The 18,921-nt window shown below is 37.4% G+C and overlaps 1 protein-coding gene across 1 annotated transcript in view; it reads left to right on the forward strand.

Moving 5' to 3' along the window:
* Positions 1–56: 56 nt before the first annotated feature.
* The window catches only part of LMBRD2 (LMBR1 domain containing 2), a 32,368-nt gene continuing 13,503 nt past the window's right edge, over positions 57–18,921 (forward strand). Inside the window, exons 1-14 of the mRNA XM_014875574.2 lie at positions 57–178; positions 6,702–6,928; positions 7,361–7,440; positions 9,632–9,727; positions 10,565–10,732; positions 11,567–11,777; positions 13,196–13,270; positions 13,692–13,805; positions 14,372–14,555; positions 14,841–15,022; positions 15,786–15,919; positions 16,144–16,249; positions 16,942–17,039; positions 18,774–18,877. Of these exons, the coding sequence (XP_014731060.2) occupies positions 6,755–6,928; positions 7,361–7,440; positions 9,632–9,727; positions 10,565–10,732; positions 11,567–11,777; positions 13,196–13,270; positions 13,692–13,805; positions 14,372–14,555; positions 14,841–15,022; positions 15,786–15,919; positions 16,144–16,249; positions 16,942–17,039; positions 18,774–18,877 (1,726 nt within the window). The 5' untranslated portion in view covers positions 57–178; positions 6,702–6,754. The remainder of the gene's footprint in view (positions 179–6,701; positions 6,929–7,360; positions 7,441–9,631; positions 9,728–10,564; positions 10,733–11,566; positions 11,778–13,195; positions 13,271–13,691; positions 13,806–14,371; positions 14,556–14,840; positions 15,023–15,785; positions 15,920–16,143; positions 16,250–16,941; positions 17,040–18,773; positions 18,878–18,921) is intronic.

Raw genomic sequence — 18,921 nt, forward strand, 5'->3', positions numbered from 1 at the left:
CCCGGGGCGGGGCCGTGTCGGGCCGGCGGCGGTGAGCGGCGAATGGCGGCGGCACCGACGCGGAAGAAGCCGGGAGCGGCCGCCGCTCCCTGCGCCACGCTTTGAGCCCGGTGCCGGCCGGGATGGCGGGCGGCGGAGCCCCGCGAGGGACGGGGCGCTGAGCGGCGGCTCGGCCGTGGTGAGGAGGCGGTGGCGGGCGGGACGCGGGACCGGGCGGAACGCGTCCGCAGTGCCGAGTCACGGCCGGGCCGGTTCTTTCAAGCGGGGACGAGAGCCGAGTGGGAATCGGCAGCCCCCGGGCACGTCCCCTGTGCCAAGGACGCGGAGGGAAGGATGGTGGCGAGGCAGCGCTGGGTGAGGGCGGTCGACGCGTTCGTTTCCAGGCTCTTTATGCTGAGCATTCCCTCCCTCCCGTCAGGGACCCCGAGCGCGTCGCGCTGGGCCGTGCGGTTCCGTGTCCCTGGAGCTCGGTGCTGTGCCGCACAGGCCTGTGCGCACACGGCCGGGCGGGGAGCGCTGGCACATTCCACCGTGGAAGGTTTTCTCTGGGGACACCTGAAACTGCCCGTGTGTGGCTGGTCCTGACCCTCGGCATTCGTGTTCAAACCCTGCAGTCTTTTCGCACAGTGTATCACAGCCCGTGGGAATTTCAGCAATGCAGCCCTTCCTGCGTTTTTGGCTTTTTTTTTTTCCTTAAGTGCTTGTTTTGAAATTGATGGGGATGGAGAATTAATTCGGAGCACACCTACAACCTCGCTCTTAGTCAACCACTTGCTTGCAAATGCTGTCCTTTGTTCACTGCATAACGATGGAGAGACGTGCATGTAAAATTGAGGGTGGTAATGGAACCCGTGGCAAAGAGTGCACAACTTTAGGTCACATACAAAGAATGATATGACTCAAATTAACATTCATATAATCTTAAAAAAATACTTCTTAACCGTTTCCGGTTTTAACTTAAGTCACGGAACAGTTGTTCAAAGGTTATTTAAGCAGATAATCAGATGAAAAAGAGGTAGAGTTTTGACTTAAAAAAGAAAAAGCTGAGTTTATTTCACCTTTTCTGCAGCCCTTTTTCTCTTCGTGAATCATGTCACTCTTTTCTATTAATGTATGGGAAATTGTGGGATGTTTTTCCAGAAAATCCACGTGTTTTTTACAGTCTGGAAATTAACGATTAGTCTGTTTGCCTGAATGCAGTGTTGGGCTGTAGTCATGTGACTGCCTTACTGACACCTGCTTTGTGTGAGTGCATTAGTCTGGTAGCCCAGATAGTGATTTCTATTCTTTTTTTAGATTCTGCTTGCAACTGTATAATGCTTGTATTTGATTCTATTTCTGTTCCTACGATAAGTGAGTTATTTTCTTCTATGTTTTGTTTTCAGCACTCTTCCCTAAACTGTTTGAAATCTTCAGCCTCTGTGTTGGTTAATATATTAAAAATTTGACTTGGTGATCTTGAAGATCTTTTACAACCTTAATGATTCTGTGATCCTTTAGTGGAGTACAAGGCAGCACCATGTAAAGCAAATGAGCTTGCCATGGTTTTGTACTAATGGTCCCTGCTTGCATTTGAACACAAAAATCTTAATGTTCCTTGATCAAGCATTTGTCTTGCATTTAGTACTGAGTGGAACCTAATCTCCTGCAAAATCAGAGACTACTGCTATTTTGAGTAGTGTCAGCACAGCATTTTTTTTTTAAATTCGAAGATACAAAACTTGTTTGCCTAAATATCGATCTATTGTCAATTAAACATTTAGTCAATTTAAAATTTTTCATCATTGTAAAATAGTTCAGCTGACAGGTACTAATAAAGGATCAGTCAGTATATAGACTAACTAGTGTGTCTTAGAAGAACAAAGCCATGCAAATTGCTTTCTTCACTAATCTCAGACGTTGTTTCTCTCAAATAGTGGATTCAGATAATTTCTCTGGTTGGTTTTCCTGGGCAGTTTGGGGCTATTTTCTTTCTTTAGATAGTTTCTCACTGAATAAAGATAAAGCAGCTCTTTGTTGTATGTTTATAAATACTTAATATTTTCCCCAAGCTGTTAGGGCCAGTGTGTAATAATAAAGTAAACAGAAAAACCCAAACTTACCAACCAAACAAAACCCAGGATGCTCCCCCTCCCCTGAATCTGAAACCAACCTAAAATAAATTCCCACAACACACTATGCAGACTGGGATATTAAAATAGCTGAAGAGACTATTTCTGCTGTTGTTTTGACTCTTGCTCTTCTCTGTTTATAAGTTCTGAAATGTAACTTAGCCCATTTTGTTGTTTTAAGATGAAAGCGTCAAGGGCTTGTAGTATGGGGCAGTTCTATCAGTACTAAAGGCTGTAGTCTACTACTGCATGTCTGTAGAGTCAAGTCTATAATTTTGCCAAGCAGGGCAGGCTTCAGTAACCAAACTCTGAGGCTTTTTTTGTCAAGTGAAATATGCTGGTAGAATCTCAATAAGAATTAGCAGATTGTGCCCTGACATAAAAGTAGAAGGTCATCAGTGAGCTGGCTATTGATATATTGCTGGAGATGGCAACTTTTGTACTTGCAGGTGAGCTGTGAACTCAGCTTGAAGTAGGAGATGCTGTTGCCCAGATGTTTTTGGGGTTTTTTTGGTATGTTAAGGCTCTCAGTTCTGTCCCTGACTGTCTCTGGAAGGGATCTTCCATAGTTCGGCAAATTTTTTGGTGACAGGTTTTCTTCAGATGTAATTTTGATCTTTAAAAATACAGAATAAGGCTGCTTGATTTTTCACATGTTTCAACTGAAATATCCAAAATGTCTAGAAATGCAGCTATTTCAAATCTGCTTGGTCTCTACCTGAGAATGCTTGAAGAACAAGGGGAAAAAAAAGTCTTTAGTATTCTAGAAATGTCTGAGGTACCAGACAGGAAAAACAGAGGCATGGTGGTTGTCTTTATTAGTAATGTTTGAAGGACAGGCAGAGCTACAGATTGGCAGACTCCTTTTTGAATTCCTGAAAAAAATTCTGGCGTTATTTGTAAGTATGTAGTATAATAGGTAAAAGACAGCATCAGTTTATCAAAAACAAGTAATTGAAGTTACCTAATCTAGTTCATTAATGACTGATAGACCTACTGTATAAAGAGGATCAGTTTATAATCTTATATATTACTTAGTAGGACTTTGATTCTGTTCCTTAGGATGTTTTTGCTTGGGAAAGAAAGCTGAGAAGAACCACTGTTGTGGCTAAGGAGGCCATTCCTTTGTCAAATACTTGTAATGGTTTTCAGAGCTTCTCTAATGAAATAGTTTGATGGTTAAAACTATAGAAGGCACAAAACTATGAGAGATTTACGGTCTTTCTGAAAGTGGTAGTGTAAAGCAAAATACCTTAAAGATTTGGAAACTTCTGAGGGGGAAACAGGTACTGCTGAGCAGTTTTATGCCTGTGTTAAGCAGGAGCAGTCAACCACAGAAATACAGGATAGACAAGTAGTGTTATGTTTCCTTGATAGAGAGAATTTGGAGGCCTTAATAAAGCTGAATTTGTGCAGAAAATATCCTATTCCTATTTATACTTTTTAGTAAGGCGTGTGGAGCAGTGTTTACCCTCTGTTAGGCCTCCTCAGGCACTTGCTGGTAGGCTGGGGGAATCCTTCACAGATATGCTGAACTCTTTCTAGCCCTTCTTAAAGAATACCATATTGGAGTGTCTTTGTTAAATTTGGTGCTGTATGAAAGCGTGGGGTTTTTCATTCTCTGCTGTTTCATTTAGTAATTTGAGATTTCTGTACTAGGCAGAGTAGTTAGTTCATTTGTAATGTAGATGTCATGAGTGCAGTTACTCTTAGGTTGGCAGGGTAATTTAATACTGTTGATAGTAGGGAGTCTGTCATATAAAGGAAATTAAGGCTGAACTGAGCCCTTCATGATGTGTGCAGTGTTAGTAGCTGGGTAAAATAAAAAACTTAACTGATTTTTTTCTATGTCTGAAAAGAAGCAGGAAAATCCTAAGCTAACATAAGAGCGTGTCCTTGTATTTTATTGGTTAAGTTGTGCTTCCTGTGCCAGTCTTTCAGCTTTTAATCTTATTTGTATTAATCTGTAATTGCCTGGTTGTTCAGAAACTGAGTATGCCAATAAATACTTCTCCATTCATGGTGAGGGCTCTTGTTACTCTGTCATTGCTTTAATAGGAGCATCTTCTGAACCGTCGTAGATTGTACAGTGCAAAAGAGCTCTTCTGAAGTAGTTATTTCGGGACAACAGTTTTTTTAGCGATTCTGGAATTTCAGCCAGCTGATACTAGGTAGCTGTATGCCAATAGTGAGATGGCTGTCTAAATAAAGAGATGAAACAGGGTGATAGGTAAGGAGCTTACCTTTCTTTGAGCTAACAACCAGCTTCAGTGGCAAATGCTGCTTTCCACAGGAAGGCATGGCTTTATAGCCTGCAGTAATGTATTTTAAGGCCTGATTCTAGTAGCACAGGTCCCAGATATGTCTGCACGGTTGGGTTGGATTTAGTTCACCAGAAACGCTCCTCTCAAGCATTGCATTTCTCACTTCGTGAGTTTTCTTCCATTTAATCCCTCTATGTGCTGGTTTTAAATGGTTTCTATCTAAAAATTTTGAACTGTTATTTTGAAAATGTGTGTACATTAATTCAAAACAGCTCTGTTTTTAGTCTCAGTGTTTTAAAAAAACCCCAGGCCTTTCTTTTTCTGTTTTGAGATTAAAATAGGGTCCAGGTAAGAACATAAAGATACAGTTTACTGATAACTGCAAAGTCAGTTTTGTCTTTGAAAGTGAGTTAAGTTGTGGTAGAAATCAATTCCCTCTTTACTTAGCATATGCACTACATTTTTATAATACTTCTGGAAGTACCCTCATGGTAGTAGCTGAGTGCAGCATCTTGCACAAAATCTTTCTGCCTTCTGTTTTGGTAGAAGCTTTTTAGGTGTGACTGTAATAAAACTTTGTGACTAATGAAATGTATGCTGTATAATTTTTTTGTTTACGTAGCAAAAGGTGTGGCTGTAATGGGCACGAAAAGCTACATGCCAGATAGCAGTGCCTTAGTGAAGCTGATACTTAATTGTTTTGTTATTTTTGCTTCTGTAGAATTTGCTGCTAGACTGTAAATTGAAAAGACTTCTCTGCAGTCAAGTACTTGCTTCAAATAAGTAGTTGAGAAATGGGTGAGAAATATCCTGAGTTTTTAATGTACAAAGGATCTATCTAAAGTAGACTACAGACAGATAGTAAGGGGATGGTTTGTCCTAATGGAAGTGTTGATAGTTTGATAAACATGTTTGACGAAAGGCAGAAAAGAAAAGCTGTGCATTTTGACTAGAAACAGGAAGGTAACTCGAGTTATTTTCAGAATACGGAATTCTCTGTGTCACAGCCAATACAGAGTAAACAGACTGCTCTTACTGTTTGAAATTCGAATCTGAAAGTAGAAAATGGGGAAATTTCATTCGGGGAAAAAAAGTCAAAGAATAATTGTTCCTCTGCGTCCTCAAGGTAGTAATGGCATCACAAACTTTAGAGTTTTTTAGTGTAAATAAGAGAGTTTTCACTGCTTAGTGCCTTCAAGTATAACAGATATGCTTAAGCAGTTTACTAAGAAATTAGTAAAAGAAATGGCTGACTTTACCAAGTTCTGAAAAGATTTAAAAGTAAGTAGAGGGGAATTTCAGTAATAGCATTTCTTTTAAATCCCTAGAAAAGTGGAAGTACTGGAAGTCTTAACAGCAAAGCCATGGCAAAAACAATTTCACTTAAATCAAACCAGCTAAATGTTAATCTTGATGGAGAGGCAAGTCAGACTGGCCACAGCAATAAACTTTTTTTTTTTTTTTTTTTTTAGTAATGCATAAAATACCTGTGGTAAAGTGATGCTTATTGAAAAGGTCTAAAGCAGTTTAAATAAAAAAGTAAAAGTGTAACAAGTCAGTGAAATTTTCTGTCGTGGATTTATGCAGCTCACTGTCCCTTTGCATAATAGCTTGTCTGTATGAAGCTGTATGAACTTTCTTAGAGCAGCCTGATGGTAACAGAATAACTAAACACAGAAGGACGAGCAAAGCAAAAATACATCATGGCAACCTATACCGAATGAATTGAGACCCTTGTTTCTCTAAATAGCACAGCAGGAGTAGGAAGGTGAATTAAAATTCTTGAAATTTCAAACGTAAAAGAGGTGCATTACAAGTAGACTAACACATAGTTGCTGTGTTTTTAAGCTCTATTAACTGTTACGTACAGACTTTAAATATGTATTTGAGCTCCATTTAAAAGTTGTTCATTAGCTACACAGAAGCATTTAATTTAAACATATAACCCTCTGTAAAAATTAGTTGATTACTTCTAAAAGGGAGAAAAAAAGAGCAGCATAGATTTTCATCTTGAAATTTGTGCTGGACCTAAAGTTTGGCTAGTAGTCTAAGGACAGAGATTTGCCTGCTGGATCTATTGTATATCAAGATGATGAACAGGAGTTGTCCTAATACATTGTTGGAAATGACAGCATTGGCATGACATATTTTGATTTCTTCAGAGGACTTCGGGACACCTTGCTGAAAATCTTTGGTTTTGTCTGATAAGAATCCTGGTCAAATGAAGTATGAAAAGTTTGTTAATATGTTTTAAACTGTCCATTGAACTACTCTTCTGTGTAAATATCTTCCAGAGATTTTATTTAAATGTCTTTTTGTCTTGCAGTTCTGATCTGCTTTCCCAAGTGAGCATAGCGTAGCTGGAGCCAACATTTAACAATGAGTGGTGCAGCGTTGGGCCTCGAGATAGTGTTTGTCTTTTTCCTGGCCTTATTCCTACTTCACCGGTATGGAGACTTCAAGAAACAGCATAGGCTGGTGATCATAGCAACGTTATTGGCTTGGTATCTCTGCTTCCTGATTGTATTCATACTGCCTCTGGATGTCAGCACGGTAAGAAACATGCAGGACTTCCTGCTTAATTGCATCAAAGGTGTATGGTACTTCTCCAAATGATTGCAAAAGACCATCTCTTAGAAACATCAAAGATATCTTCCATGTAGTAGCTTAATAAATTAAGCATGACAATGTCTTGTGTTTATAATTAGTTTTATATTTTGTTGGTCTTATCAGATAACAAATCTATTTCTAACATTTAAAATTTCATTCTTTGTTTATAACGATTTTTTAATCTATTTAGGTGGCATAAGGACACTTTCAGTATTTTACTTGACTGCTGATTGCATGTTGATTTGAATGTTTATTGGTATAATTAATTCCAAATGTAAAACTGGAGTACAGGAAATGTCTTTAAAATACGACTTACTACTTTTTAATAAGTATTATACCTCTTTGGTCATTGATATAAAATAAATTGTCTTTTAGACTATTTATAATCGATGCAAACTTGCGGTTAACTCCAGTCCTGCAGAAAGTAATGGCTCTTACGTTACCCTTGCTCCAAGGTATGAGCTACGTGTTTTTTTCTTTAGACTGTATTTTATGATTTTCTTTTTTAAATGATAGGAGCATATTGTGTTTTTAACATTGTTAAATTAGTGTTATCTGTGTGCTGTAGAATTTGAAGTTTGTAAATGTACAAGACAGTGAGGGAAAAGGTGATGAAAGGTGGATCTTTATCTGCTGGGAGTAATTACATAGTAATTATGTAGTAGTTCTAGCTGATTACCCAACTATCCTTTTTTTTGTGTCACTAGATTTCCTCTTTTTTTTGTTAAAGCAATAGGACTAAGCTTTTTTGTGAAGTTCTGGTTATGAGGAGAGACTTTGATGAATGCTTATCCTTTACAATCTTAAATACTTTAAACCTGAAAATCTAATTTTATACCTTTAATTTCTACCATATGAATGAAATTAGCTGCTTGTCTTACATGTCAGGGGCATATCTAATTGCTTTGTACAATTACACATACATAGTAATTGCAGTTATCTGAAATGTACTGTATGCTACTAAAGTAATGGTAGCCTGCTAGTTGTGTCCTGACAGGAAGAAAGTAATCCCTAAACATGGAGAAAGAGCCCACATTAGTCTACTTCTGTGGCTGCTCATCCAGTAGCCTGCCCTGGCTGTTTCCCTGTGCTGTTGATGTGCTTATTGCAGTTACCTGTAAGATGATCAGAGCCTTTAAGATGCCAGCTGATACGTCTGTGCAAAGTAGTGCCAGTCTTGCTGCCCCAAAGCGGGGCCTGGAAGAATGCGGAAATGGTGAAATTACCATCACACAATATTGCACATTATGCGTTAGACCACCCAGTGGATGTTAATTAATTTATTTAATTATATACACAATTTGAAAACTATTCAGCAACCTGCCAATTTACCTATAGCTTCAGACAAACTTTTTTTCATAGAATCACAGAATGGTTTGGGTTAGAAGGGACATTAAAGATCATCCAGTTCCAATCCTCTTCCAGGGGCAGAGACAGTTTCCACTAGGCCAGGTTGTTCAGAGCCCATCCAACAAGGCCTTGAACAGTCAGGGATAGGATATCCACAGCTTTTCTGGGTAACCTTGCCAGTGCCTCACCACCCTCACAGTAAAGAATTTCTTCCTAATCTCTAATTTAAACCTGCCCTCTCTCAGTTGAAAACCATTGCGCCTTGTTCTGTCACTTCGCCCATATAAAAAGGGGAGTTTTTATAAGCCCCCTTTAGGTACTGGAAGGTGCTATAAGGTGTCCTGGCACCTTCTCTTCTCCAGGCTGGACAACCCTTACTCTCTCAGCCTCTCATAAAGGTTTCAGCACCTTTCGTAGGAGAGGTGCTGAAACCCTTAGTCATACTACCTGTCATTCTATCTTAAGCTGGTAGTTTTGAAAATATTAAGGCTGTGCACATAAAAACTTACAACTCAGGCTTAACCAGTTGGACCCTGGAAAACACCAATTATTTCTCTTTAGGTAATCCTATCTAAGTTGACTTTATTGCCCCTTGACTCAGCCTTGCTTCATTACCCAGACAGGTGTGTGGAAAAAAAGCCCAAACTGCCTTAGTGTAGATGGACACCTTTTCCTTTGTTTTGTTTTGTCTTTTTTTTTTTTTTTTTTTCCCTGAAAGGGTTCATACAACTTTTTTGATCTTCTGTAGTGAGCACTACCTGTCAGAAGAGCATTGGCTTACTGAATCAAAATTTATATAAAACTGACTTAATCCAGCTGGATGGCAGGAGAAACAACTAATACATTCTTTGTATGACTAAATGCTCTAGATCATAATTTGCCTAGATATTTTTTAAAAACCTGCTTCACTAACTAAAGTTTAATGCTTCTCTGCCTAAATAAGTGTTCTTTTAGTGAATGAAATAATTACTACTGAAAAACAAAAACTGTCGCCTTAAAATGCTCTATTTAATAGTTCTCTTCAGTCTTGGGGCTTCTGTTTGTTTTTTTTTTTTTCCTCTAAGAAAGATGTCCTGTCTAAATGCATTAGTTGTGGTTATGAAAATGATAAATATTTCTAAGTGATTATTCAGTTTATTTGTTTGGGAGATGGTTGATTATTGACTGTGTACTCAAATAGTATTGTACTACTTTTAAGTTCTTTTCAAAGACTTTAGAATTCTAGATTGGGATTTAGAGAAGATGCTTTTTATACTTAGGGCTCTGCAACTAACAGTCTTCTTTACATTGTAACAGCAAGCAAAAATGTTTCAAACCCTGGAGTTATATTCCTGATGGAATCATGCCAATTTTCTGGCGTGTTGTATATTGGACTTCTCAGTTTTTAACATGGTAAGTAAGGCAAAAGAACATGGCAAAGACTGTGATATAGTTTTTAAGCAGATTATATTAATAGTCATAGCATTCTTTAAAAATATGTATCACTATGGCAAAGAACTTTTAAATTGTATATTATTTGCAAGTAGTGAAATTTTTGTAATAATTACTGTACTAATTCAGTCATATTCTTATTTTCTTGCTTCTGTGGAAGCAAATTTCAGGTGGCAGCCGTTTACCCTTGGTTCACTTCTGTAGTTGAAACTAAGCAATTTACACATGTAGGTGTTTATGGATAGATTGTCTGAAAAAAAAAAAGGGTTTTAGGCAGATCCTAAAAGAATTCCATTAATAACTTGGGTGATTTTTGAATAATATTGTAAATCACTTGGTTTTATCGGATATATTGCATAAAGCTCTAGATATAGCCACAGAAAAAAGATTTGTCTATGGGGTTTTGGGTTGTCTGTGCTTTGTGTGGCTTCTGATCAACCTGTCGTCAGATAATTATTTTTGTAGTTACTCAAGGATATCAGGGTTGGTAGTTCATTCTTATTTATCACAGATTTTTCATAGCAAAGCTAACTATATTGTTTTTATCTGCAGCTTGTTTAAGGTTTGCCATCAGACAGGTACATCTAGAATAAAAACATCTAAGTAGGCTAATTTCTTAGAAACTTTGGAGTCTAAAACTTTAACACCCCTACCTCAGTAACCTGACACTGCTAAAGTACTTTTTCCGGGGGGTTGGTGTTTGGGAGATTTTTTTGGTGGGGGTTGGTGGGTTTTTTGTGGGTTTTTTTGTTGTTGTTTTGATTGACTGATGTTTTGTTTTATTTTCTTTTCTCCTAGGATTCTGCTACCTTTCATGCAGTCATATGCTAGATCAGGAGGGTTCTCCATCACTGGAAAGATTAAAACTGCTTTGATTGAGAATGCCATCTATTATGGCACTTACTTGCTGATTTTTGGAGCGTTTCTAATATATGTGGCTGTAAACCCAAACTTCAATTTACAATGGTAAGAATAATGTTGTAAACACTTCCATGAATTCTTACAGACACGTCATGGATAGTTTCTTGTGTGGATGAAATGGGTCTTTCTGAAACAACTAGTTTTAATTATAATATTTTGTTAGAAAGTTAGAAAGTTATGTTAACTTTTTATGTGAAAGGGGCTTTTTTGAATATTTATAGAGATTTGGGGTTTGGTTTTCTGATTTTGGTGTATACAGCAGAGGAGTCCTCTTGTATTTACAATGGTGCTTTTTTCTCCATACAAACATATTTGCAAAGTTAGTAACTTTCAGTGTTTTCAGAACAATGTGTTTCAAAAAAATTCCTGTGTAGTGCGTCTGAATGCTGTAGACTTTAAAGGTGAAGAGGAAAGTTAAAATAATTAACATCTATAAATTGCTTATAGTTTTCCATACCAGATGGAATAGAAATCTGAGTACAAATTTCTGAACACAATATTCTGAAGACAAATCCTGGGTTCTGAGGCTGTTTCTTACAATGACTGCCATTGTGCTATTTTGACCTCACTGTCAGTAAGTTTGATACGTTCATGTTGTTACCTAAGGGAATGTATTGCTTTAGGAGAACAGTTTCTTTGAGAGCAAATAAATAAATTCTTCCCTTCCTAGTGGGCAGGATATGAGAGATACAGGAAAATTGTGGCAGCTTCAATATGGCCAAGCAGCTATCTGGCTTCAGGCAAAAATTTAGGTGAATAAGAAAACCTGTAAATTTGAAAGCCATATTGGTACATATTGATACTTAAAGGCTGGTTTCTTGCAGGCAGGGTAGGAGGATGTTATTTATTTGAGTTTTTTATACTGTTTTGTTTCCTCAGGAACCAGCTTCAGACTATTGGAATAGCTGCTGCAAACACATGGGGTCTGTTCCTTCTTGTGTTGCTTTTGGGTTATGGTTTGGTGGAAATCCCTCGTTCTCACTGGAATGGAGCCAAGAGGGGTTATCTACTCATGAAGACTTACTTCAAAGCTGCCAAACTGATGACTGAAAAAGCAGATGCAGAGGAGAATTTAGAGGATATTATGGAGGTAAGTAACTAGCTTTCCCTGTGGAAAAAAGTGAAGGCTGCTGTTAGTTGTGTCTGAGTTCATTGGAGTTGGACACTTGCAGCATGACCATACTGTTAAGATACCTGTAAACTAAGAAAATTATCATAATGTGCCACTTGATAACACTCGATCCTGTGCAAGACTCAAAACAGAACTTAAAACTCATAGCAATTTGATAACGTTGTTTGTTGAGTCTGTTCTTTTATTAACCCTTTTGGAGCAGTACTGGTCACTAACAAATAACATTTCAGAATGAGCTTGAACGTTCAGTGTACAGATGTTTCACTAGTGTTCAAATTGTGTACCACTTTTATGCTCTGCTTGTAGTGTATTTCTGGAATCTTGAGAAGAGTTTCCAAATTGTGGGGCCATACTTACGTGGTTTTTGAGAAGAGAGTATATATCGATAACTGTTTTTTTCAAAGTTTCTTTTTAGACACTATTGTTAAATGTTAGTGAGCAATAGGCTCTAATGTAGTTCAAGAACAGAATGGAAATCTAGCCCTTTGAAGAGCTATTCCTGGTTCTTCTGCTGAGTTACAATGGCTTGGAATAATGCGTGTGAACTGTTGTAGGGTAGGGAGGAAATTGGTGTTATGTGTCAGTACAAATTAGTAATAGTCTCCATTCATCTGTAATAGCATTTTGAAGAAACTGCTGAAACAGTTAAAAACGTCTAAGTGGAGCATAACTACAAAACTTACTAGAAAGTGAGCAATGACAACTTTTTTTACCAGGATAGCACTTAGATAGAATATTTCCACTGGGAGGGACCAGCAACAGGCATCTGATGCAGCTGTCTGACCATTTCAGAGCTGACCAAAAGTTGAAGCAAATTACTAAGAGCATTGTTTCAGATGCCTGGAGAGGGAGATGCTGATCTCTTTTCCCTGCTAGCCAGTGACAGGATGCATGGGGGTGGTTCAGAGCTGCATCCAGACTGGAAGCAGTTCCTTACCACAGATGGTAAGGTGGATGGTCTCACACTGGAACAGGCTTCCTAAAGACATGGTCAATGCCCTGAGTCAGTCTGTGGGACTTACTCTTTATCTCCTTTTCCTCTATAACTTAAACAAGAAAGTCTTTTCCATTTCAGCCTTCCTGCATAGAAGCAAATCCTCCACGCATTTGTATAGCTGTGTTGCACATTCCTGTTCGTTTTTTAAAAAATGCATAAGTGTTCTTTACAAATACTTCACTTACCTTTTATGAGATATTTAGTAAAGCTATAGCTTTTAGGAAGCTCTATTTTTTTAAGCTTTGATGACTATCTTTTCCAATTGGGAGGGCTGCAACTCTGTTTGATCAGTAAAAATTCATAGTTTATGAAAAACTTATTTAATTAGCATTTTTAATTTAGCATAGTTAAACTACTCTGATATTTTTTCTCTCAATAGGAAGTCCGTAAAGTAAGTGAGAGTATCAAATATAATCACCCCTTGAGGAAATGTGTTGATACAATACTGAAAAAGGTAACCGATTGCTTATCTTCAACCATAATTATTCAGTTGAGAGGAGGTGTTTCCTGCACATACACAATACTTGTATATTACTTTCTTTTCCTCTTAATATAAAATCTCTAGTTGACATCTTCTGAGTTTCTGTTGAGACTGAGTTGAAATTCTTTGTGAAATACTTTCTTATGACGTGTGTAATTATCAGATGTATTTTGACATAGTGTTGTAGAAAGAGAGAAAAATGTATGATTAGAGTGAGCTTTTCAGTTGCATGAATGCCCCAAAGTTTTGCAAATAGTTAGGAAAAGCTACTTGCTTTTGTCACCGAGCTAATTTTCCTTTTTTCTTCAGTTGCATGAATGCCCCAAAGTTTTGCAAATAGTTAGGAAAAGCTACTTGCTTTTGTCACCGAGCTAATTTGCCTTTTTCCTTCCAGTGCCCTACTGAGTACCAGGAAAGAATGGGTAGGAACATGGATGATTATGAAGATTTTGATGAAAGACAGAACAGTTATCCCAGTGAAAAAAGTTTGGCCAAACTTCACAAGCAGGTATATTAATAGATGGGAGAATGCCTCACTTATGCTAATGTAGTATGTGCTGGTCTAAGATTTTGAATGCACTTTATCTGGATTGTTGAGTATAGTGGGCTTAAGCTGCTTAACAGAAACTTTTCTAGGTGAAAGAATGCACAGACATTTAATATCCCAAGCGATCAAAGTTCTGGATGTGTAAAAAGTGTTCTTCTTGTGTTACATCTTGATAGTGTTAGAGCTCTCTGTGAATAAGCCTTGTAGTGGTTGATTGACAGTGCATTCTGAAAAAGAAATTACAGTAAAAGCTTGATATTTACTGAGATGCAAAAATAAAGTAGTAGGTTGGGAAAAGTAGGATTTAATTGCTACAGATGGTTTGTAATGAAAGAGCTGCAAAACTCAGTAATCATGTATGTAGTACGTCTATGCTTTATGTATTCAGAGAATTAACTACCTGCTTTTTTGAAGATACAGCCTTTGCAGTTCTGCAATCTACACATTTTCAAGGGATTTTGAAAGGATTTTATGCCATTTTTTGAAACAAGTACCTTGTAACCCTAATTTCTTGCAATTTATTGTAGGTCATCTATTCAGTGCAGAGACATCGTCGTACACAGGTCCAGTGGCAAATTCTTCTAGAGCAAGCATTTTACCTGGAAGATGTGGCAAAAAATGAAAGCAGTGCAACTCGACAGTTTGTTCATACCTTTCATTCCCAGGAACCAGAAAATAAAATTATTCAGTATTTCTACACACCAACGGTTGGTAAGTGCTGTCCTGCAGATTTTGAGTATATTAAGGCATAACTGATACCATTCTGTAAAAAACCCAAGTGTTTTATGTTCAGGAACAGCAGAGTGAAGCAAGTCTGCAATGTTAATGTGTTTATGTAATGGAATAGTTCTTGGCTATAAGCCTCAGTTTTATTTACAGATTTGGTAGCAATAAAGCAACAGCACACTTTGAAGCCTTTTGTGATGGAGTTCTGTTTCTGCTTGTGTAACTTTCATTAACCTGTTCTGGATATGTGTGTGTGTTTGTTTTTTCCAGAGTGGTACTGGGAATGCCTTCTCCGACCATGGTTTTACAGAGTGCTTGCAGTTGTGCTGGCCACATTCTCTGTAATTGTTGTGTGGTCAGAGTGCACATTTTTCAGCACAAAACCAGTTCTGTCGCTATTTGCGGTTTTCATACAGCTGGCAGAAAAGACATATAATTATATATACATAGAGGTAAGTTGGAGATAATCACTTGAAAAAAATATTTTCAGATCAATGGTTGTGATAACAGCAGTAGATAGAATAGATTTAAAAATAAATCTCTAAATAATCTGTCAACTTTAGAAGGTCTCTAAATATATGGCAGCAAACTTTGTTTCTGTGAAGGAAATCTGCCTTTTGCCACTTGCTAAAACTCTCAAATACCAGGTGAAGTCATGACCCAGCTTGCTTGAATATCATGGGTAGAGTAATTTCTAAAACACTATCTTGGAGCATAGGTGTTAATTAGACTTTCTAATCAGCAATGTGTGTGACCTCAGTTTCCTAAACAGGAATTTGCAGATGACCAGAAATCCAGTCACATGCGTGGCTGGCACGGATTTATCAGTAAAGATACTGAGCTGAAAAATTCCAGTAGAAGTAGGAAAGGTTGATTTGAAAGCACTTGGGTTTATGCCTTTTTTTGTGGGAAGAAATGCCAGATCAGTCATAGTAATTATTGAGGCAGTTGCAGCAATTTTATTTACATTAACAAGAAGTAGTAGAATGTTTCTAGGGTCAACTGTGTTAGCTTATGTGTAGAATGTTATAATTTCTAGTTTAAATTGTTCTGAAAAGCTGGTATTCTCATATCTCAGGTGGTATTCTCACATCCCAAAATGAAAAATTAATGCAGGAGATGATCTCTGCATATGACAGATTATCTGCTGAACACGTTAAAATCTTTAATAGAGTTCAACATTTCAACAACTTAACAACACTTTTTTTCCCCTAGATGGCCTGTTTTCTTACCATCTTTTTCCTAAGTATCTGTGTTTACTCTACTGTCTTCAGGATCCGTGTATTTAACTATTACTACTTAGCTTCACATCATCAGACAGATGCATACAGTCTCCTTTTCAGTGGCATGTGAGTATTTGGTATATGTTTTGCAGGAGTTCTATCAAATACTGAATTGAAAATATCCACGAAGCTTCCATTTACATTCTTTAATTTGTAATTTACAGGTATAATTCCTAATGAGCTCTACATCATTATTCTATAATAGATCAAGTTACTATGATGCATCCAGTTATGATTTTGTAGGTAATGTAAGAAACTCTTAAAGGCTGTTGTCTCTTGCATTTGTGCAGGTTATTTTGCCGTCTTACTCCACCGTTGTGCTTGAATTTTCTGGGCTTGACCCATATGGATGCAACAATCTCTCACAAAAACACTCAGCCAACTGCTTATACATCTGTAAGTAAGAAAATGTGGGTTTGAGTTTTCAGCGTGGTTTGGAGAATAGGTAGAGTATTTTTAAATGCATCTTATAGTAGAATTCAGATATTCAAGTCTTTTCAATCTTTTCAGCAGGGTGAAAATACTTGGTTATAGGCAAGGAGTTTGGTAATAATTTTTAGAAGTCATCAATAGTTTTTTGGAGTATTTTTTGCCTCTTAAGAAAGTAAAGTATTATACTTTAGAGTTCAGGGTGTTCTTCATTTTGTAATATCAACTCCTGTTTTAGCTTTCACTGGCTTTAGCATGTAGGGCATCCCTGTAGATCAGGAGCAATCCTAACTTCCTACTGTAAATCAGTGAGTTTGGTTTTATTGAAGAATTGGTTTCTGTGGCAAGTTACATCTCACTTCTGTGTTGTTAGTAGCTAGATTCTTTGTGTTGTCTAGAGACTTTTCATGGAAGATGAGAAAATCTGTCAGATTTGCCCTTGTTCTAGAGTAGGTGAGACTACAAAATCTAGCATTTTAGAAACCTCAGAGTGTGGGAGGTGGCTTTTACATCTGCTTATTCTCAAGCAGTTCTGTAATAATACTGCCTTTGTTAAAGTTACCGTAAAGGATTGTGTATTTATGTGAGAAGGCATAATCTTCATGGGTTTTGTAGAATATAGCTAATTAGAACTTGTTCTTGTGTATTGTTTTTCCTAGATAATGGGATCCATGAGAGTGCTGTCCTTCATTGCAGATGGATTCTATATATATTACCCAATGCTTGTTGTCATTCTCTGTATTGCTACATACTTCAGGTAAGTGATTTGTAAGGTAGATCTTCCATGCTTCTTTACATTAGCAAAATCTGTTTCTTCTAATTCAGGAAGAGATTCAGTACTGCTTTTCCAGCTGATGAGTTGTGTCATTCTAATAAAAATGCAGAACCTAAATTCATAGATTGCTATTTATGTAGGTGAAATGTGTACATTTAAAAAATATAGATTGTGTTAACTCAGTTATGAGTTAATTTAAACTTCATTCCTAGATTTTAAAGGGTGATCTGTTCAAACTTTGGAGCCTGGGAACATTTAGATTCTCTTTCTGAGATTAAAGTTACCATGAGAATGCTGTTTTCAGTGAAGTTTTCTAATAATTTAAGCACTAGTAGTAATTTTAGGTATTGAACTTTCTAACAGACTTAAGTTTCTGATGTGTTAACAAGTTTCTGGTCATGTATACTGGTTTAAGTAATTTGATCTTGTTTCCCTAAGTCACAGTTTGTTGGAGGCTAGAAGGGTAATTGCAGAAAATGCTCTTACATTCTTGCTTTGTAATTTCAAAATGTCTGGTTTTGTGCACTGTAAGGGATGAGATACTTTTAATCTGGTCTTGCTGAACTACATTTATGTTAATATTTTGCATTACCATTCAGTCAGAAGCAATCTCTGAGCATGTAGTAAAATGCCTTGGTTGTCCATTAACATTAAATGTGTATCTATAGATAGTAAGACACCAAGTATCTAATTGTGAGTTTTCCCTCCTTACCTTTAGATTAGGTGAGGAAAGTGGTGATGGAGCTAAAAAAACAAACAACAAACAGGAAAGCCAGTGACAAGAAAAGAGAAATTTGTGTTACCTCTTGTCCATGATGATCACTTTGAATGCCATAGTGAAAAGGAAGAATAGAAATTAAAGGGGAGAGGGTTGCTTTAATGACCCCTGTTAATTAAGATACATGCAAAAGCAAAGGTTGAATTAAAATCTGTTGAGGCAAGCTGAGTCTCCTGTGTTTAATCCAGAAGTCTTAAGGTAGTATAAAGAAAAAATATATCAATACTCCAGTTTGGACAAAGGACAATCTTACAAAAACAGCAGTTGTGTTTTCTGGTGTGAAGTTGAAAAGATGAAAGTGGCTTCATGCTATGTAGATGCAGGACTGGCTTAAAAAGCTGGAGCAAGCTTGCTGTCTGATGGCTGCCAGTGGCTATCCAAAAGGGCATCCAGCATCCCTACAGCTTAAAAGTATGCATTCTCCTGAGTGAGCCCCTGAGGTGAAAGTGGATTTCCTATGCTATTGCTGTTTCGAAAACACAGAAATAATAATAAGCAGAATTTTTGTAGTAATTGTCTTCTGGCAAAGAAGAGTTGATGACATATTATAGGTACAAATTCTGTTATATCTGAGAACACTTAAAGCAAGCATGTAATGTTAAAAGCATCTTAAGCAAGTGTCATTTGCACTACTCTCAGACTACGAGCATTTTAATTTCTCTGTTTGAAAAGGGTTATTCCATCACTTCCAGTTGTATTTAGGAATGTGTTACTGCTCTGGGTCGCATAGGTCACCCTCCTGTTCTGGGTCACCAGTTATTGTTCTGGGTTCTGAATTTTCTGTGTCCTCAGCTGGTATAATAGTCCATCTTCTGTGTTTTTACTTTTTACTTGGATTGTTCATAGAGTTCTGAATAGCTTGTTTTACATTTTGTTCTGTAATGTATCTAAACTACTAATTGTAAATTAACAAAGGAAATTGCTTCTTCTTTTACCAGCTTAGGAACTCGTTGTTTGAATCTTTTGGGATTCCAGCAGTTCATGGGTGATAGCGAAATGACCTCTGATTTGATTGATGAAGGAAAAGAGCTGATCAGAAGAGGTAAATTAGGTCCTCTGTCATAGTCTTCCTGTAAAATCATAATA

The sequence above is a fragment of the Sturnus vulgaris genome, chromosome Z (assembly GCF_052056855.1).
Source record: "Sturnus vulgaris isolate bStuVul1 chromosome Z, bStuVul1.hap1, whole genome shotgun sequence".
Taxonomy (NCBI): domain Eukaryota; kingdom Metazoa; phylum Chordata; class Aves; order Passeriformes; family Sturnidae; genus Sturnus; species Sturnus vulgaris.